At 38.0% G+C, this 21,260-nt stretch overlaps 1 protein-coding gene across 1 annotated transcript; it reads right to left on the reverse strand.

Moving 5' to 3' along the window:
- Positions 1–5,939: 5,939 nt before the first annotated feature.
- TLR5 (toll like receptor 5) lies at positions 5,940–10,214 on the reverse strand. Its single transcript, XM_056815983.1, has one exon. It carries the CDS (start codon positions 9,318–9,320, stop codon positions 6,738–6,740), a length of 2,583 nt encoding a protein of 860 aa, XP_056671961.1. The 5' UTR covers positions 9,321–10,214; the 3' UTR covers positions 5,940–6,737.
- Between the last annotated feature and the right edge of the window lie 11,046 nt (positions 10,215–21,260).

Genomic DNA, 21,260 nt, shown 5'->3' on the forward strand with positions numbered 1-21,260 from the left:
GACATCACCCTGTGAGGTCATAGATCCTTTCCAAAATGAAATATGAGCAACAGATAATAATTGACACTCATTTACCATTTGTTTAAACCCTTACTTTCTGCCTTAGAATCAATATTGATTCCAAGGCAGAAGAGCGGTAAGAGCTAGGCAATGGGGGTTAAGTGACTTGCCTAGGGTCACACAGCTAGGAAGTGTCTGAGGCCAACTTTGAACCCAGGACATTCCATCTCTAGGCCTGGCTCTGAACCCATTGAGCTCCAGCTGTCCCCACTCATTTACCATTTTAAGATTTATAAGTGACTTTCCTCACAATAACCTGTGAGGTAGGTAGTATAAATAAATAAATACATATTTTATACCCCTATCTTCCATCTTAGAATTGATACCAAGTATTGGTTCCAAGGCAGAAAAACTATAACAGCTAGGCAATTAGAGTTAAATGACTTGGCCAGGGTCACAGAGTTAGGAAATAAAGGAGAGATTGAGCTAGAAAGACCAACTAAAAGGCAGTTAGTCTAGATATGAAGTAATGAGGGCTTCTACTAGGATTGTAGCAATGTCAGAGGAAAGAAGGGGTTACATATGAAATATTATGAAGGTAGAAATGGCAGAACTTGGCAACTGATTGGATATGATGGGTAAAAGTGAGGAATTGAAGGTGGCATCTAGTTGCAAATTTGGGATGCAATGGTAAAAAGAGTGTTTTTTTTGGGGGGAGGAGATGATTTCAGTTTTGCATATGCTGAGTTTAAGATGTCTATGAGGGGGCCTCCTGGTGGCTCAGTAGGTAGAGATCCAGGCGTGGAGATGAGAGGTCCTGGGTTCACATCTAGCCTCAGACACTTCCTAGCTCTGTGACTCTGGACAAGTCACTTTACCCCAATTGCTAGCCCTTACCACATTTCTGCCTTGGTACTGATACTTAGAATGGATCATAAAATAGAAGCAAAGGGTTTTAAATCTATATCTATATCTATGAGACATTGTTCAATCATTCAATAGGCAGAGTATAAGACAGGTCAGCAGAGGGTTTGAACAAATAGAACTGAAAATCACATCTACGTTGAGACAAAAATTGAATCCCTCGGCGCTGATGAAATCACCAAGAAAAAAAATAATATACAAAGAGGAGAGGAGAGAGTTCAGGGTACCACTCGGGCATCTATTGAATGGAACAGGATCACTTTTTTATTTTTATTTTTTCAAAGAAAGGATTTTAATTTTTCAAAGGTTGAAAAAAATCTAAGCAGATCATGTTAATGAACAAAAGTCTTTTATCTCAGTTTTATGATAAAACTGGGCAGCAGTATAGCATTGAAAATTCCAACTAATAAATAGTTCCAAATTAATAATTTTCTCCAAGGTTTCTCTAGAAAACAGGACCAATATTCTTTTTTCTTAAAAAAATTGTGATCAATAGAATCACTTTGTGGATGTAGAAGAGTGGGAGAAAAGTGAAAGAGGAGATCTGAGTGTTGTGAGATGACAGGAAAAGAAGGAGCTCTCAGATAAAAAAAAAAATTAAGTAAAACATGAGGCAAGGTGCTCAGCTTGAGAAGGAAGGGGAAGGGAGAGCAACAGGAAGTTTGAGGACCAAAAGCTTTAGAAGAGCCACTTTGGAAAGTGGGATAGTGGGCTGATTAGTAAAGTGCAAATGGATTTTCTTGACATGATGAGGGTCCTGTTGAGATTATGTCACATAGATTTGAAGTGGACCCACTCAGCAAGGTTTTGTGATTTTCTTCAGCTTTTTTTTTTTAGCAGAATGGAAGTAGGAACAAAGGGTACAAATGGTGGAAGTAATCCAAAGCTCTGGCTTGGCAGGCTAAAATCAGCAACAGGATAAGGGGACAATGCTCTTGAGAAAAATGGACAATATAGAGTTGAATTGGTTTGCCTCAGTTTTAAAATGGGGATGAGAAGGGAGAAGGTAGCTAGTGCAGGGATGATGGCTGGAGAAAGAACTGCGAAATGGAGGATTTGGAGGTCATGGTGAGGATAAAGAACAGAGAATACAATGCAAAGGGAGAAGTGGAACATTTTTGGGTTATGGTAATATTGAAGGTGTGACTACCTGTGTGTAGCTTTTGGGGATAGAGGAGTAAATCAAGGGGAATGAGTAATTTGAGGAATTGGGAGGTTAGGGTGTTGAGGAAGAATCCATATTATTATTAATCGATATTAATAATAGGCTGAATTCCGTAGTATGAGAGCAGGAGTAAGGAAGGTGAGAAAGACTGTTAACCAGGCACTGCACTCATTGAGGAAAGAAAGAAAGTATTTTGGAGGAGTGATCTTGGGCAGGTCAGCTGAACTCTGGGCCTTAGTTTCCTCATTTGCCAAATGAGGATATTAAAAACTAGCATCTCTAAGATTCTTCTATTAGAAATCTATCACTTTGTAATCTAGTTCAATCCTCTTATTTTACAGGTGAAATGGAAACTCACATGCCAAGACTTCACAGATAGAAAGTAGCAGAATCAGGATTTGAACACAAGTACTTCTCATTCCAAATCCACTATTCTTTCTATTATGTTGTTCAACAAGTGAAGTTGTTGCTTGATTTGAGTCTAATTAATACCAGAGAAACATTATCTTGTTGGATAGAGGATAATGAAATATTTTGACCATAACAAGTAGCAGAAACAATTTAATAGTGTTTCCTCTCTCCTCAATAGATTGTAAGCTCTTTGAGGGAATGGGTTATCTTAACATTTGTATCCCAAACACTTAGTTCAGTGCCTGTAACAGAGTGCTTAATAGATGTTTTGTCTTTAAATTATTTTATTTAATTAATCTATTTTTAAGAGTATTTCCCCATCACTGTGGTATAATCGAACGTAATGGACTTCTCCATTAGTGGCGGTGTAATGTCCCTGAACAACTTGCAGGGATTCAGGAGAAAAAAACACCATTCATAAGCAAAGGATAAACTATGGGAGTGGAAACACCGAGAAAAAGCAACTGCCTGAATACAGAGGTTGAGGGGACATGACAGAGGAGAGACTCTAAATGAACACTCTAATGCAAATACTATCAACAAAGCAATGGGTTCAAATCAAGAAAACATGTAATGCCCAGTGGACTTACGCGTTGGCTATGGGGGGTGGGAGGGAGGAAAAGAAAATGATCTATGTCTTTAACGAATAATGCTTGGAAATGATCAAATAAAATATATTTAAAAAAAACAAAAAAAAAACAAAAAAAAGAGTATTTCCCCATGTTTCCATGATTCATTTTCTTTCCTTCCCCTCTTCCCTCTCTGCTCCCAGAGCTGACAAGCAATTCTACTGGGTTGTACAAATGTTGTCACTTGATACCCATTTCCATATTATTCATTTTTGCTATAAAGCAATTTTTTAAAAGCCCAAACCCCAAATCACATACCCATATAGACATGTGATAAGTGGTGTCATATGTTTTCCTTCTTTGTTTCTGCTCCCACAGTTCTTTCTCTTCATGTGGATGGTGCTCTTTCTCACAAGTCCTTCAGGAGGCTCCTGGCTCATTGCATTGGATTTTTCCACACTGTTTTACCTTCTGTGTACAATGTTCTCCTGGTTCTGCTCCTCTCGCTCTGCATCACTTCCTGGAGGTTGTTCCAGTCTCCATGGAATTCCTCCACTTTATTATTCCTTTGAGCACAATAGTATTCCATCACCAACATATGCCACAATTTGCTCAGCCATTCCCCAATTGATGGGCATCCGCTCATTTTCCATTGTTGGCCACCACAAAGAGCACAGCTATGAATATTCTTGTACAAGTCTTTTTCCTTATTATCTCTTTGGGGCACAAACCCAGCAGTGCTATGGCATAAGGTGGGGAGAAGGCTGGCTTAAACAACACCCAGAGATGAGTGGTCAAATGCTGAGCAGGGGAGCAGCTAGTGATGCACTTTGGCTGGAATATAGCATGTGATGGGAGAAATGCCCAATGAAAGGGGAAAAGTAGCCTGGAGCCTGACTGTCAAGGACTGCAGGTGCCAGGAGAAGAGCTTTCCCCTGCTTTGAGCACAAGCTATCAATTGTCAATTAAAAAATCAGTCCATCATTTGTTATGATTAATAATAACAGCTAGCATTTATATAGCACTTTAAGGTTTGCAAAGAGATATACAGATATTCTTTCATTTTATCCTCAAAATAGCCCTGAGAAGTACATGTTTACAGATAAGGAAACTGGGGGAGCCAGAGGTTAAGTGACTTGCCCAAAGTCACACAGCTTTTAACTGTCTGAAGCTGTACCTTAGAATTTGAATTCAGGTCTTCCTGACACCTGATCCAATGGTCTGTTGACTGATTCACCACTTGGCTACTCATCATGAGCCAAGGCACTGCGCTTCACTGGAGATCCAAAGACGGTCCCAGCCCCCATAGCTTACATTATAACAGGAGTGACTTTATGCATGAATATGTAGGTGTATAGAAAATACAGGCAGCTAGCACAGCACAGTACATAAAGCACCGAGCCTGGAGTCAGGAAGACCTGAGTTCAAATCTGTCTTCTGACTATTTGTGCCACCCTGAATAAGTCCCTTAACCCTGTTTGCCTGAGTTTTCTCATTTGTAAAATGAACTGGAGAAGGAAATGGCAAACCTTCCTTCACTGAGGAAATCCCAAATGGGGGCATGAGTTGAACATGACTGAAAGTGACTGAGCAACAACAAATATATAAAATATAAAATACTTGGATGGGTGGATATATATCCATGTGAATAAAGATAACATGTAAAGAGGCAAATAGGAATGTTTCCTGCAAAAAGATGAGGTAGGTTGTAGAAAGGGTTCTTGTTCTTGTATGTGTTAGAGTTTGGGGGCCCATTGAGGTGCCTTCCAATTGAGATTCTGAGCTTGGAGAGGAAAGGTTTGGGACCAATTGCCTGGCCTGAGGTGAACAGAAAGCCTTCTATGCCCTACAAAAACAGATTTAAAATAGAATCGATCTTAGAGGACATTGAGGTCAACCCTCTCCTTCAGGATACTGAGGTTGATCAAGGTACAGTTACTTGCCCAGAGTCACTAAGCCAGGAGGCATCTTCTGGGCATCCCATGTAGCATTCCTCCTTAAAATTGAGCAGCAGAATAAACTATTGACACTAAATTATTGACATTTTTTAAAAACTCAAAGAGTATGATACAATCAACATGTCCAGTATGTAAACTAAGCATCTACCTACTCCAGGCCTTGACTTAATCCTGGGAGGAACACAAAAGACAATTCTTATCACTATACTAGCATTTTAGTTTAGAATTGAAATTTGGTATTTCAAGGAGAGGGAAATTCTTTCTTTTCCCTCATTGAATTTCTCTTTAATCTTTCTCAGAAATTCTTCTTTAATCTGTATCCAATAGGTTTGACTCTGAGTCTTATTAATGTAAACACTGATTTTTACCTTCCCAATTCCAGACCTTAAATTGCCCTTGGAAAGATCATGAGCTAAGAGCAAGTCAGAGAGCAGGTCTGAGTGTTGGTTGGGAAATGTGGCTTTAGCCACAGCTCTGAAATGACTTTATATTGATCTAGAGCTCCCTGCCTCAGTATTTCTGAATACCGATGGCATTTACTGCTTATACCCCTCATTGACTCCTTTGATATAGATTTCTTTTCTTCACATACATGCCTTTTTACCTGTCTACATTTAAAGCAAATATATATTTTCTACCTCTTTGTGTTCCATGTCTAATCTCTAGACAATACTCTAAAAAGGTGTGCTGTTGATAATAATAATTATGATGTATGACAGTTTGCTCAAGTGAGTTTTACAATCACCTTTACTTCCTAGGAAATGTGCCCCAAAAACCATATATGGTACCATTGTATGAAGGAGGAGAATATGACAAGCTAAATATCTAATTAACCCATAGCATCTTCTCTTAGAACAGTCAGTGGTGTACTTGACACCCAGGTACCATTCTGCTGGAAAAAAAAAACCCTATCAAAACCCCAAAGGATCAGAAGTTAAGAAAGAAGATTCTCTTTTTTCTCCTCTCTTTCTTTCCTTCCATTCCTCCCCCCCCAAGTCTAATGTGAAGCAATCTTCCAGGGAGCCCAGAAACAATGAATGCCACTAGTTCTACTAAACTGAATAATGATGAATGAACATCACCTATTTCTTTTTCCAAGTTGTCCTCCTCATCCTTAGGATATTCTCCATAGCTTATATGTTACCAAGAGAAAAATTCATGCAAGGCCATTAATACTGTGTCCTAGAGAGTAGTATTAGAGAGTGAGGGCACTCCAAGTCTTTGGTCTGGTTATTAGGGTCAATTCCAATTTTCTAAATCATTAATTTTCATTTTTAAGCCAGCATAGTAGATCACTGTATGAATATGAAAAACAGAAGGTTTCTCTCTTTCCTTAGCAGAAAAATCCAATGAATAATAATGAGAGCTAACATTGAGAGAACACTTTAAGGTTTACAAAATGCTTTACAGAAATTATATCATTTGATCTTTACACAAATCCTGTGAGGTCGGCTTCATATGGTCATCCTCATTTTACTGATGAGGAAACTAGAGTTAAAGAGGGGGGAAAAAAAAAAAACTTGTCCAAGGTCTCACAGCCAGCAAAGGTCAGTGGTAGGATTTGAATTCATGTATTCCCAACTCCCAATCTAGCACTCTATCTACTCCATCACTTTGCTGCTTTCAAAGAAAGAGCCAAACATATGTAATGCAAATATAATGGGAAGAATAACTTCCAGCAGGAGTTAAGGTTGAGAATGCCTTCTTTAATTAGGATATGGTTGCTACAGTTTGCAAGGGGATGTTATTGGATTTCTTCTTTTCTTCTTTTTTGTTTAATATGCTTTGGGAGAGTTTATTTAAGAACCAGCCAACATCCTGAAGGTCCTCAGGCCACTTCAGGTATGGTTGCCTCTGTACAAAGACTCGGATAGGTGGGTATTTCATTAGCTGATACTGGGAGAGGGATCCAGCTACCACCATTATGAGGACATCTTTGAGATCAGAGAAATATCTGCTCTGAGCAAAATTGAAGGCTTCAATGCACCAGCCATCTTTAAGGAAATGCCTCGTCACAATGCAAATGGTTTTCTTGCTGTTGCATATGGCGTCCCGGATGTTGTTGATGTGGTCTTCTCCTGGAAGGAAGTCTCTTTCCTCAAAACAGAGATTAAATCTATTTTTGGGACTGTACTGGGAGTCCAAGTGATTGAGGAATGCATTCTGGACCCATTCAAAGTCTTTGCTACTGAAGCACAAATAGGCATCGTATTTGTGTTGATCCTCTTTTACTCCCTGGGGATGGTATTCAAGTGCTAGTGTCAGGAACATCTTACGCCAGAGGAGAAAACAGCATCCACGGAATCTTGTGAACGTCACAACTGCTGTGAGGAACACAGTCAAGGTGGTAGTGAAGAAGATAAAAAGTGAGAAATGAATAAATTGTAAAGCTTCCTCTTCATCACAGCCCTCTGTGGAAATTGAATAGAGTGAGACCCCAGAGAATGAGTCAGGGTATGTGCAGTAGACATCCTCAGGGGACCCAAGCATGTTGACTTTGGTTTGGTTCAACCAAAGTATAAAATTTCTGGCTTCACACTCACAGATATATTTGTTATGGGTTATATCTAGGTAGCTCAGTGATGCAAATACAGTAGGGTCAGGAGATAGTAGGTGGTTCTGGGATAAAGACAAGACTCTTAAATTTTCAGGTAGAACACCAGGAGAAAGAGATATCAGCTTGTTGCCATCCAGGCTAAGGATTTGTAATGCAGTCAAATCACTGAAAACATCAGGTGGAAGGAAATTAAGGTAATTATTATTGAGGAAGAGGATTTTAAGGTGGGAAAGTCTTTTAAACACATCCCAACATTTTCCTGCTTCCCAGATAAGTTGCAACATATTTTCTGAAAGATAAAGCTGCTCTAAGGTGTGATTCTTTGAAGGACCATACTGTTGGTTACAGAAGGAAAATCGATTTTTATTTAAAATAAGGAACTTCAGATCTGGAATCTGGAGGAGAATATAGAGATCATTTAGATTTGCCAATCTGTTTTCTGCTAAATCAAGGAATCCGGCAGTTATGTTGATGTTTTCTTCTATATGTACCAACTTATTGCCACTTAGGAAGGCAGTATGTACGCTTGGCAGAAAATAAACTGTTTTAATAGCATTGTCACGAAGGTCTAAAGTTTGTAAATTTTTCAAGTGTTTGAATGTCTGCTTTTCAATTATCCCAATATGATTTCTTTGTAGATCAATATAAGCAACTTTAGACAGCCCAGCAAAATCAGATTGGTAGAGTTCTCCCAGAAGGTTATAGGACAGGTTGAGAATCTGAAGATTATCAAGGCCATAAAATGCTCCATTAGCAATCTTGTTTACCTTGTTATGTGAAAGGTTCATAACTTTCAACTCTCTGAGAGTCTCAAACAGATGAAAGTTCAAGGAAAAGATAAAGCCATGGGAAATATCCATTTTTATCACTGAACTCATGCCCAGTGCAGCAAATGTGTCTTGGTCAGGTTCTTTTAGGTTATGAAAACCAAACCCTCCACCCATGATATGGTAGTTGAGAAGCAAAGAAGAAATCCTGGTTCCCTGGATGGCATGACAAAAGTCTCGTACAATATCTACTGTCCAGCCATTGCTTGAGACATCTAAGATCTCAAAGGACATATTTTTGAAAGGATTCATGCATTCTTTCCAGTTAACTGAGACCTTACTATAGAGGTTATTGGAAGCAAGGTTAAACAAAGAGAATCTTTTCCCTTGGAGAACCTCAAGATCTCTCTTACATATGAGGGATATGTGGTTCAGGGACAAATCTATGGATTTCAAGGATTTCAGATTTCCAAAAGAAGGATGAAGCTGGAGATTTTCTATTTCATTTCTTGATAGGTCCAATATAGCTAAAGAACTTAAATTTCTAAAATAGCCATCTTTTAGAATGGAATCTGAGAGATGACAATAATATAGCTGTAGTTGAACCAAATTGAACAAGCCTTGAAAAGCATCAGTATGCAAAAACTGAATTTTAGTGTTGCCAATATCCAAGACTAAAAGGTTGGGCAGGTTTCTGAAAGCTTCTCTCTCTATGGTCAGAGGAATGTTCTGAGTTCCTAGCTCTAGAAATTGAAGCTGATCCAATAGAGGGAATGAAGTGGCATTAACTACCCTGATGTAGTTGAAACTTAACAACAGCTTTGTTGTAGTATTTGGCACTTGGGGGACTTGGGTGAGGTTGCAGAAACGATAAAAGGCGAGCTGTCCATCAGCTGAGCAAGAAGGAATTCCATACACAGAAGTGGCTTTAAATACCAATCCCAAGAGAAATGCAAGGAGGTGGCCCATTGTGATCCTAGAGAAAACAGAGAAGAGATTACAAAAAATTCTGTGCTCTGTATTAGGAAGATCACAGGAAAGGCAGAGAAGACAGTTATATGTTGTTACTGCAGAAAGTGTCGGTAGGCTCAGAGTGTAGCCCCAGAATTTGGAGACGAAGTCATAGAATGTCACCTTCTGAAACTGAAGTTAATAAAAATAAGAATAAAATGGATAAAAAGAGGCAAACTCCTGAAGGAACCAATGTGATTTTTCTTGTAAGAAATGCTAGCTGCAACCAGGAGCCGTCCACAGTGTGATTCTCACCAGACATGCTTGCCACAGGGCAGTCATCAAATTGCCCATAAAGTCTTGGCATGCTCAGAACTGGAGAAAGGATTTCAGGAATTTTTAATCATATTATCTATTTGCTTCTTGGATCCTTTTACCATCATACTGGGGACTTGTTCTTCCCAACATTGACTACCCAGTTTGTTGCTGTCTTATACTTGCTTGACAATTCATTACAGATACTTTGAAAACAGATCCTACACCCTTAAAATGGCATATCTGTGGTGTCCAGCCCCTTAAGCAATGAGATGCTACCTCTGTGGTGTGTTCCACCAAGACCAGGCTAAAATAATGGCACTGCTTGCTACCTGTTCACAGGAAGTAGGAACACTAAACTGAGGGATAGTTTGTTGATGAGATCTGAGTAGTTTGCAAAACATCAAAGGTTTAGATGGGTCCTTTGAAACCTTGTCAGTGGCAATAGGTATCTAAGATATAATAAGTATAAAACCAATTGTAATTTAACTCATTGTAATATGTCTTCCATGAAAAAATGCTTTCCCAGCAGAAGGGTAGCGGTCTGCATGGAGTCTAGAAAAAAGGGACTAAGAGTAGGAATTTGTAAGTGTTTATCCATCCTAGGCGAATGTAGGGGAAGGCTTTGTTAGGGAAGAATATATTCAGAATGTCTATGATATAAAGACAAAAATCATGAATAATACTTAAGAAGAAAAGTCCTTAGATTTAGAAGGGCAATTCATTAAGAACCCACAGTTTGATAAAACACCTCTCTATTTCCATGTGTCCCCCCAAATTTTTATATTTGTCATTTGGTCTCCTAAGTGTATCTTTTTATTTATAAAAAAAATGATTATTTATTGGACATTATTAAAAAATTTTGAGTCCCAAGTTTTCTCCCTCTCTCTGGCCTCTCCTTCATGCACTGAGAAGGCAAGCAATATGATATCAATTATACAAGTGAAATTATACAAACCGTGTTTCCATAGTAGCTATGTTGCAAAAAAAAAAGTGAGAAAAAATAAAGGAAAAAACTAGACTCCAATTTGTGCTTAAAATTCATCAGTTTTCTCTCTGGATGTGGATAGAACTTTTGACAATTTTAATCATTAGGAAGTTTTTCTTTACATCAAGAATAAATTGGCCTCTTTGCAGTTTTCATCCATTGCTCCCGTCTCCCTTCTGGAGCCAAATAAAACAAGTCTAATCCTTCCTCTACATCACAGTCTTCAAACATAAAGACTACTATCATGTCCACTGTCCCTCTACCACTTCTACCTCAATCTTCTCTTCTCTAGGCTAAATAGGCCCAGTTCCTTCAACTTGTCCACATCATTTTGGTCTCTTTGAGTATGAAGGATAATAACCAACCAACCGTATGATATGGACTGTGTAAAAAGGAATTCTTTATTTCTTTTTTAATTTAACTGGGGATCTGGAGGTCCTGTTACCATAGAGGTATGTAGGGATTAGCCAGCACACAGTGACAGGAAGTGGAAACCATAGAGATAGGAAGGAGGAACCATAGACACAGGAAGTGAGGTAGGAGAAGGTTATTAAGGCTGGCAGTTGCTGGGAAACTGGCTGCTGGGAGTGAGTTGGGTTGGTGGTTGGTGTTTAGTTGCTGGAATATAAAGGTAGGCCTGAACTTACTGAGAGGGCTTTTTGGCCTTAGCCTTTAGAGGGCTTTTTGACCTTTTCTGGGTTGAGAGGTGCCCAGCCTTTGTTGATAGACCTAATTGGGGTTGACTTTAAACACTGATTTGGTCGGTTTTGATTGGGCTGGATTGGGTTGGAACTTTGTGGGGTGATTGTTATTAGTGGCAGATATAGGCAGTTTTAGGTAGTAATTATAGGTAGTTAATAATTAGTATAGACATTAGGAAATTTTAATTGTTAAAAGCTGATAAAAGTTTTCTTTTCTCTGTCTTAAAGGGATAATATTAATTTACAACTCTACTATATTCTCATTAAAACTTAAATTATTAAAAGCTGCTCTCTTTTGTCAAAACTCCTAATTTAGTCCTTACAACAGAAAACCCTTTATTATCTTGGTTACCTCCTTTGTACACTCCCCAGATTATGAAAATCTTTCCAAAAAGGCATTGGCTAGAGCTTAAAACAATATTCCACCTATGATCTAACCGAAACAAAATACAGCAAGACTAGCATTTTGCTATTCCTGAAAACTATGCTTCTCTTAATGCTGCCTGAAATCTTAATAGCTCCTTTGTCTGCGATATCACACTGATGACTTATATTGAGTTTATAATCCCTAAAACTCCCAGACCATCTCTTGAACAACTATAATCTTTCTTTGCTCCTTCTATCTTATACATGTGACATTGACTTTTTAATATAAGTGTATGATTTTGCATTTATCCCTATGGAATTTAATTTTATTAGATTAGTTCACACATGGTAGCCCAGGGATTGGCCAACAGCAACTTTTGCCAGCTACCTGCTTTTGTAAGTCATGTGAGTTAAGAATGGTTTTTGTAATGAATACTGGAGGAGATGTGGCAAAGTTGGGACATTAATTCATTGCTGGTGGAGTTGTGAATTGATCCAACCATTCTGAAGAGCAATTTGGAACTATGCCCAAAGGATGCTAAAAGACTGTCTGCCCTTTGATCCAGCCATAGCACTGCTGAGTTTGTACCCCAAAGAGATAATAAGGAAAAAGACATGTACAAGAATATTCATAGCTGAGCTCTATGTGGTGGCAAAAAATTGGAAAATGAGGGGATGCCCTTCAATTGGGGAATGGCTGAACAAATTGTGGTATATGTTGGTGATGGAATACTATTGTGCTCAAAGGAATAATAAAGTGGAGGAATTCCATGGAGACTGGAACAACCTCCAGGAATTGATGCAGAGTGAGAGGAGCAGAACCAGGAAAACATTGTACACAGAGACTGATACACTGTGGTACAGCCAAATGTAATGGACTTCTCCATTAGTGGCAATGCAGTGATCCTGAACAACTTGGAGGAACCTACAAGAAAAACCCCAATCCACATCCAGAGGAAACACTGTGGGAGTAAAATCACCAAAAAAAACAAAAACAAAAAAACAATTGCTTAAATACATGGGTTGAAGGGATACGGTTGGGGATGTAGACTCTAAATGAACATCTGAGTGTAAACAACAACATGGAAATAGGTTCTGATCAAGGACACAAGTAATACCCAATGAAATTGCCCATTGGCTGCGGGAAGGGTGGGCGGAGGGGAGGGAGGGAAATAATGTGATTATTGCAACCAAGAAATATTGTTCTAAATTGACTAAATATACTTATTTAAATGGAAAAAAGAATGATTTTTACACTTGAGAATAAAAGCTTTGTTATATTTAAAAATAAATATAAATTCTTAACTCAACTATACAAAAACAGACAGTGGGTTGGTTTGACTCATGAGCAATGTTTGCCTGCTTCAGCCTTTCAAGATTATTTTTGATTTTGACTCTAATCTAGTGCATAAACTATCTTTCTCTGCTTTGGGTCACTGGAAAATTTGATGAGTATGTCATCTATGCCTTTAGCCAAGCAATTGATAATGTTAAAAAAAACATAGGGCCAAGCACAGGTCTCTGGGTTACACCATGGGAGACCTCCAACCACAATGACATTAGAACATTAACAACTACTCTCTGAGTGCAGTCATATAATCAGACTTGATCCATCGGATTATATTCTCATCTAAGCATAGCTCTTCATTTTCTCCATAATAATAGTAGTATGAAAGGTTTTATTAAAAGCTATATTGTCTGATTAGGAACAATTCTGAAGGATTTATGACAAGGATTGCTATCCACCTCCAAGAGAAAGAACTGTTGGAGTCAAATGAAGATGAAAGCATACCATCTTTCACATTAGTTTATTGATGGTTTTATTTTGAGGTTTTGGTTTTATGAGTGTTCTCTTACAACAATGGCCAATATGGAAGTATATATTGCATGATAATACATGTATAAAGCAGATCAAGTTGCTTATCATATCTGGGAAGGGGGAGGGAAGGGAGTGAGGGAGGAAATTTTGATTCTATAATTTTAGAAAACATATGTTGAAAATTATTATTACTTATAATTGGGAAAATAAAATATCTTTGAATTTTAAAAAAGCAAATTGTCAGGGCAGAGACGTGGCTCATTGGATAGAGAGCCAGGCCTGGAGTCAGGAGGTCCTGGGTTCAAGTCTGAATGCAGACATTTCTTATCTATGTGATCTGGGGTAAGTTACTTAACCCCAATTGCCTAACCCTTACTGCTTTTCTGCCTTGGAACTGATAATTAGTATCAATTTTAGGGCCAAAGGGAAGGAAATTTTAAAAAATGCATACTGTTCCTAAAGAAACTGGATTGTGCATACTATTTGACCCACTGATACTATGACTAAATCTCCCAAAGAGATCAAAGAAAGAACAAAAAAAAACTTAAAAGAAGAAAAAAGTTTCAAAAAATATATACAGCATCGTTTTGTAGTGTGGAAAAGATGGAACATGAGGAGGTAGCTATTAATTGGGGAATTACTGGACAAGTTATAACATAAGTATAATCAAATATTATTTTGCTATAAGAAATTAAGAAATGGATAGAAAAACTTATATGAACTGATGCAAAGAGAAGTGAGTAGACCCAGGGAAAAAATTATACAACGAAAGAAACATTATAAAGACAACTAACTTTGAAAGACTTAGGAACTATGATCAGCACAATGACCAACTAGGGTTCCAGAGGACTTAGGAGGAAACACGTTGGGCTCAAGATGTAGAATGTAGAGGCAGGAAAAAGTGGCTCAGTGGATATAGCGTCAGACCTGAGGATGGGAGGTCTTGGGTTCAAATTTGACTTCAGATACTTACTAGTTATGTGACCCTGGGTAAGTCACTTAATCCCCATTGCCTAGCCCTTTCTGCTCTTCTGCCTTGGAACTGATACTTAATATTGATTCTAAGGTAGAAAGTAAGGTTTTATTTAAAAAAAAAAGATGTAAAAGGCATACATTTTTAGACATGAACAATGTGGAAATTGTTCTGCTTCTAGTTATGTGACCCTGGGTAAGTCACTTAATCCCCATTGCCTAGCCCTTTCTGCTCTTCTGCCTTGGAACTGATACTTAATATTGATTCTAAGGTAGAAAGTAAGGTTTTATTTAAAAAAAAAAGATGTAAAAGGCATACATTTTTAGACATGAACAATGTGGAAATTGTTCTGCTTTAGTATGCATATTTGTCACAAGGGCTTCATTTTCCTTTTAAATGAAGGAGAGTAGCTGTGGGCAAAAGAAAATAAATGCTTATAATTTAAAAAATAAAATATGATTTTAAAAGAACTCTGCTTAAATCTAAATGAAGTATATCCACTCCATTTCCCTCATCTCTTCATTTAGTCATCCTAACAAAAGGGAAATGAAGTTACTAGGTCTGAAGCCAGAAGGTCCTGGGTTCAAATCTGACCACAGATACTTCCTAGTTGTGTGACTGGACAAATCTCTTAACCTAAATTGCCCAGTCTTTGCTGATGTTCTGTCTTGGAACTGATACTAGGACAGAACATAAAGACCTAAAACCAAATGAAATGAGGTTAGTCTGGCATGATCTTTTTTTTTCTTTTAAATTTTATTTTCTTTTAAATTTTTTCTCCAGGGTTACAAGATTCTTGTTGTCCCCCTCCCCCTTCGTAGAGCTGACAAGCAATTTCACTGGGATATACATAATCACTCAAAACCCATTTCCATATTATTCGTTTTTGTAATAGAGCAATCTTTTAAAACCCAAAGCCCAAACATATACACATAAAAACAAGTGATAAATCATATGTTTTCTTCTGGATTTCTATCTCACAGTTCTTTCTCTAGATTTGGATAGCATTCTTTCTCATAAGTAGCATGACCTACTCTGGATGAAGCCATGCTTACTTTTATAATCAACTTTTCCCTTTCTAGATTTTTGGTGACCTTCTCTTTAGTGATCCATTCTAGAAAATTTCCTAGAATGGGAGTCAAATTCAGTGACCTATCAAATTGGCATATAAAGTTCTCTTTTTTTTTTTGAAAATCAGGACATTTGCCCTTTTTCAAATCTTGCCATACCCTTTTTTCATTTCCACCATTTTTCAAATACCACTGACAGTTGTTTGGCCATCACATCTGCCAGTTTTTTTTTTTTTCAGCAAATGAGGACGTGCCTTTTGGATTGAGGACTTAAATTCACCCCATGCAGTTAAATCCTCTGTTTTTCTTGCCTTATTTGTCTTGGTCATCCAGTCCCTCCATGGAGACATTGTTCATAGTCTTAGAATATTTCTCGTTGCAATGAGGGTCACAAGCTAGTATGAGACAGAGGTAGACCTTGAACCCAGGTTTTGTTTTACTCTGAGCCTGATTCTCAACAACTAAGTCATGTTGCCTCTCTCCAACACCATCTTTAAGCAGTCATTTGGTCTCATGCCTGACTGTTTTATTAACCGTATGGAACAGATTCAAATTCACAGCAAGTATACCTTTGAGAGAGAATAAAAAAGACCATCTGATGGGAAGTGATGTGCTCAGCCCCTTACATGCTTTTGTCCCATTAACTTCATGGCTGTGAGCGCTGGAGCTGACAATAACACAGTACACCTGGCACATCTGCACAGTTCTCAGCCTTTTGAGGAGGTGTTGATGATTCCAAGCACTATGGGTCTCATTAACTAGGAAATGAGTTGAACAAATTGTATGTGAAGGTAATGGAATAATGATGAGTCTATGATGTAAATGGGAAAGGGCAGTCCAATAAGTGAATTTATTAAGTGCTTATTAAGTTCTGGGGTTACAGAGAGAGAATAAGACAGTCCCAGCTCTTTAAGGAGTTCACATCCTAATGGGGGAGACAACACACATGGAAAGTTTCAACTGCGAGTCAGATGGAAAGGTCTGATGGTCCTCAAGTTGCAGAGGCAAAACAGATAGAGATGCCTTTTCTTTGGTGTAATTTCCACTGATATAATTATATCAGTTTCTGACACTGGGTCATTTGAAGACTTTGGTTGCAAGAACTTACTTTTTACTCTTGTATTTTTTTAAGAAAATTTCCCTCCAGATTACATTGATACAAATTTTAATAATCAATTTCTGACATTTTGTGATCCATGATCTGTCCTTCTCTCAGACTCCTTCCTCCTCCCTAAGACAGCAGCTAATATGATATAGGTTGTGCATGTGTTATCATACATTACATATTTCAACGTTCGCCATTTTGTAAAAGAAGATATCTACTGCTCATACTAGAGAAAAATTCATGGAAGGAATAAGTAAAGAGTGCTTCAATCTTCATTCAGTCTCTGTTAGCTCCTTTTCTGGTAGTAGATAGCTTTTTTCATCATGAGCCCTTTGGAGGTGTCTTGGATCACTACATTGCTAACAAAAATTGTCAGTTGATCATTATATATTATTGCTGTTACTGTGGGCAAAGTTCTCCAGGTTCTGCTTATTTCACTTTGTATCACTTATAGAAATCTTTCCAGTTTTTCTCTGTGACCATCTTATTTATCAATTATTATGGCATGATAATAACAATCATATACCACAACTTTTTCAGCCATTCCCTAATTGATGGGTCTCCCTTCAATTTCCAGTTCTTTGCCACCACAAAAAGAGCTGCTTTAAATATTTTTGTACAGGTAGGTCTTTTTCCCCATCTTTGATCTCTTTGAGATACAGACCTATTTGTTGTATTGCTGGGTCAAAGGGTATGCACAGTTTCAGGACCCTTTGGGAATGGTTACAAATTGCTCTCCAGACTGGTTGTCTCAGTTCACAGCTCCACCAATAGTGTATTAGTGCCCCAGTTTTTCCATATTCTCTCCAACATTTATCATTTTCTTTTTGTTGTTGTTGTTATGTTAACCAGTTTGACAGGAGTGAGGTGGACTCTCAGAGTTGTTTTAACAGTTACATTTCTCTAATTAATAGTGATTTGGAGCATTCCTTTGATATGGCTAAAGACAGCTTTAATTTCTTTATCTGAGAATTGTCTGTTCATATCCGTTGACCATTTGTCAATTGGGAGATGCTTTGCATTCTTATAAATCTGGCTCAGTTCTCGATACATTTGAGAAATGAAGCCTTTGTCAGAGACACTTGCTATAAATTACTTTTCTCAGTTGGAAGAACTTGCTTTTCTGAGTCTTAAGTAGCTGTGGCTGTAGCATCTATAAGAGCAGTTAGTTGCCAGACTGATTCCCCACAGGGGTTATTTCTCAGGATGATGGTTGTGGGTTCTAATGGAAGCTGGTCATGTTAGAGAATGAGGGGGGAAAAAACAGAATAACATCATAAAGAGAAACATATCCTTTTCAGACCAGGGACAAAGCCCTCAGGGATGTGACATTTAGCAAAATATTTTCCCAGCAAAACTCTCCCCAGCTTCCCTTCCTGTTGACTTTCCTAGAAGCTTAGGCTCCTTCATAGAGGGAAGCTCCTTTGCAGCCATAAAACAATCTCAAGGGAAGCCAAGAAATAAGTCTCCCAAATGACTTTATTTTCCCTCGCTCAGATATTATGAAAGGTGGTAGAGAATTGGCTTTCTTAAAACTATGTTAATGGTTCAGAACAGATGCCAGTGCCAGCTTCAATGACTAAAGCGAGCAAAAATACCTTCCCCCACTTAAGTTCTTGAATTAAAATGCAAATATTTTGAGTTGTAGGTTTAGGAGGGAAATGTAAATAATAGCCAGGAAACGGTTTCTGTTCCAATAGCTTCTTTTTTGGGGGGAGGGGGGAGGGAAGAGAAGGAGAGGATGAAAGAGAGAGAGATATAAGATACTTCTAAATCTGTTTGGGCAAACATGTGAACCATCATGTTTCAAATAAGTTCGACTTTAGCAAAAGGATGGCTAATTTTCAGTGAAAGGAAATCTATTAAATATATAGTGGCAATGTTTTCTGTCATTATATGTATTCCCTGGCCCTACTCTCTCAGGCCTGGGATAACTGCATATCCCTCTCAGGGTTCTCAGGTATTCCAAAGAAGCTGGAACTTTCCTTTCTCTGCCATTGGCTATGTTTCCCCCATTTGTTAGGGAAGACAGTAATTAACACCCTAGTTCCATTTGACCACTTAATACTGGGGAACTTTTACGAATGGATATTTACTTCAAAGATATAGTAAGAATCTCTGCCTCTCCCATCCCATCCCTGTCTCTGGTTGGGTAGATTAAGGTAAAAACTTAGCTTAATTATTATATTACATTGCTTTCATCAAGTTCATGTCCAGATGTGGCATAACTCTCAAGTAGATCTTTCTACTGGATGTTTATTCCTAATGGTCACTCCTTGCTTCTTGGAACAGTGATTCCTAGTTGGCTACAATACCTAGACTGAATTCCCAGATTCCTATGACTCACTTTCCCATTCTTTAAAACTCTCAAGGGTAGAGACTCTTCTCCAAATTTAAATTAAAAATTAGATTTAAAATTCAAGCATTCTTTTTGGGGGTCTTTCCCTTTACTCTATCATAGGACACATCATACTGCTAGGGCATATCTTAAAATAATGAAGCAAAGAACAGCAAGGAGGAAGTAACTGAAGCCAAAGGTTTTCCTGAATGCCTCCAAAGCCAATCTGAAAGATTCAGTATGTGATTGGGCAACCAGAACCAGATATGGAATGTCCATGAATGTTTCCATTATATTAGATACAAGCCCTTAGCCTCTTCACCTCTGGAAACTCCATCCTGGGTCCTCTGGCTATGATTCAGATCCCATTTCATTTCTTGTGGTCTTCTCCCATGGAGCTCAGCAATTCTCTCCTGAAAGCATCTATTTCATTTGTACATTCCAAGTAAAGAGCATGATAGAATGCCTAGCTTATGGGAGCAGGGACTTCATGAGGCTAGAAGCTTCAGAAGAGATTTTTTTTATCTATCATAATGACATATCCAGGGCAGCAGAAGCCTCCAAATATATAGAAGTCTAAGTTTATAGAAATGAAATTCTGGCAGTGATGTCCTTCCAGGGTCTAGTAGGATGACTTTGCTTGAAGGGGTGCCAAAGGCCAACTCTCCAGATGTCCAATGAGCAGTATATCTGGGAGATGACAATAAAGATGATGATAACATCTCTTTATGATAAGTCTTTTTAATCTTTATGCAACACTTTATATTTTCAAATACTTTCACATACAATCCCATGAAGTATATAGAACAGATATTATTCTTATTTTAGAAATGAGAAAATGGACTCAGAAAGGTGGAATGAGTTGCCCAAGGTCACACAGCTAGTCAGTAGCAGAGGAGACAATAGGATCCAAATCTTCTAGGCATCTGTTTGATTCTTTTCCCTGCTGCAACTAGCTGCATCTGTAACAAGAACCACATCACCACCATCTGGTTCATCTTGATACCTTTGCCTGAGAGAAAAATTCATTCTGACGATGATCATTTGTTTCATACCTCAATGGGTCCTGAAGGGAAATGTGCTCCCCCTGTAAAAGCAAGTAAATAAATATGCTTCCTGGCAAAAAGGGTCAGGAGCTTGGATAAAGAAAGGAGAAAAGCCCTAGAAGCAATTCACTGATTTTCAGATGACTTAACTTAATTTACAACCCTATTATTTTGCTAGAAATATAATAGATTGTCCAGGAACATTGTGGCAAAAACAGGAGTTCAGTAACTAACTCTAATGTAGAAGGACAAAAGACCCTTTGTATGGCATGGTGATTTGGGGGGGGGGTTGTTTTGAACAGTTGTTTGAGTTCATGAAAGATTGGAGCAAATGTTTTTGCTATGCATAATACCTAAGACTGAAAATTAAGAACCAACTTCTTCCTGCCAACTTCTTTCTTTCTACCCAAGACTTTCTAATAATAAAGAAAGACAGTTTGGAAATTAGAGCAAAAAGGAATTGGGGATGTACATCTAGTACAATTTCTCATTTCATCCATGAGGAAACTGACGACTAGAGAGTTCAAATGATTTGGCCAAGGTTTCATAGATAGTAAGTATGAGATCTGAACTCAGGTCCCTTGATCCCCAAAATAATACTCTTTACATTATGTCCTATTGCCCTTTTTTGAATATGAATTTTTAAAATTAAAAGTTGTTATATTTAAATACTCAGTTAACTCCCTCCTTCCCTGTCCTCCCCTCATTAGAGAAGGTGTATATAGATGTCTCATTTATATCTTTTTATTGATTCTTTCACTAGAGACAGACATACACAAGTTGTTCTTCAAAAATTATTTCTGTTGCTACCTATAATGTAGTCTTGGTTCTGCTTGTTTTACTTTTCATAATTTCACATAGGTTGCTGGGAGCCATCAAGTCCATGCTGTCTGACATAGTCACATCTGGAAACCAGGCACAGTAGCCCCCAGGAAGGATGGAAACATCCACTCGGACCCCCCCCCCCAGTGATTCTTCTATTATTAACCCCTTATCATCAGAATTGTTATGATTATTATCCTTACCCAGCCCTAGGAAAAATAGATGAGACTAAAATGCCTGCAGGATTGAAATAGATGTCCCACTCCATCCCCCCCCCCCCAGAATATTACCAAGAGATGCTATTTACAAAATGAAACTTAAGGATTCCTATGCACCCATTTAGATAAAGGATCATAGATGAGACACCTTTATTAGGTATAAAACTTCTAATAAAACTGTGCTTAGATTCCTCATC

The sequence above is a fragment of the Monodelphis domestica genome, chromosome 2 (assembly GCF_027887165.1).
Source record: "Monodelphis domestica isolate mMonDom1 chromosome 2, mMonDom1.pri, whole genome shotgun sequence".
Classification (NCBI taxonomy): domain Eukaryota; kingdom Metazoa; phylum Chordata; class Mammalia; order Didelphimorphia; family Didelphidae; genus Monodelphis; species Monodelphis domestica.

Excerpts from the sequence above, each read along its gene's own strand:
- TLR5 (XM_056815983.1), bottom strand. The coding sequence starts at position 9,320 with ATGGGCCACCTCCTTGCATTTCTCTTGGGATTGGTATTTAAAGCCACT.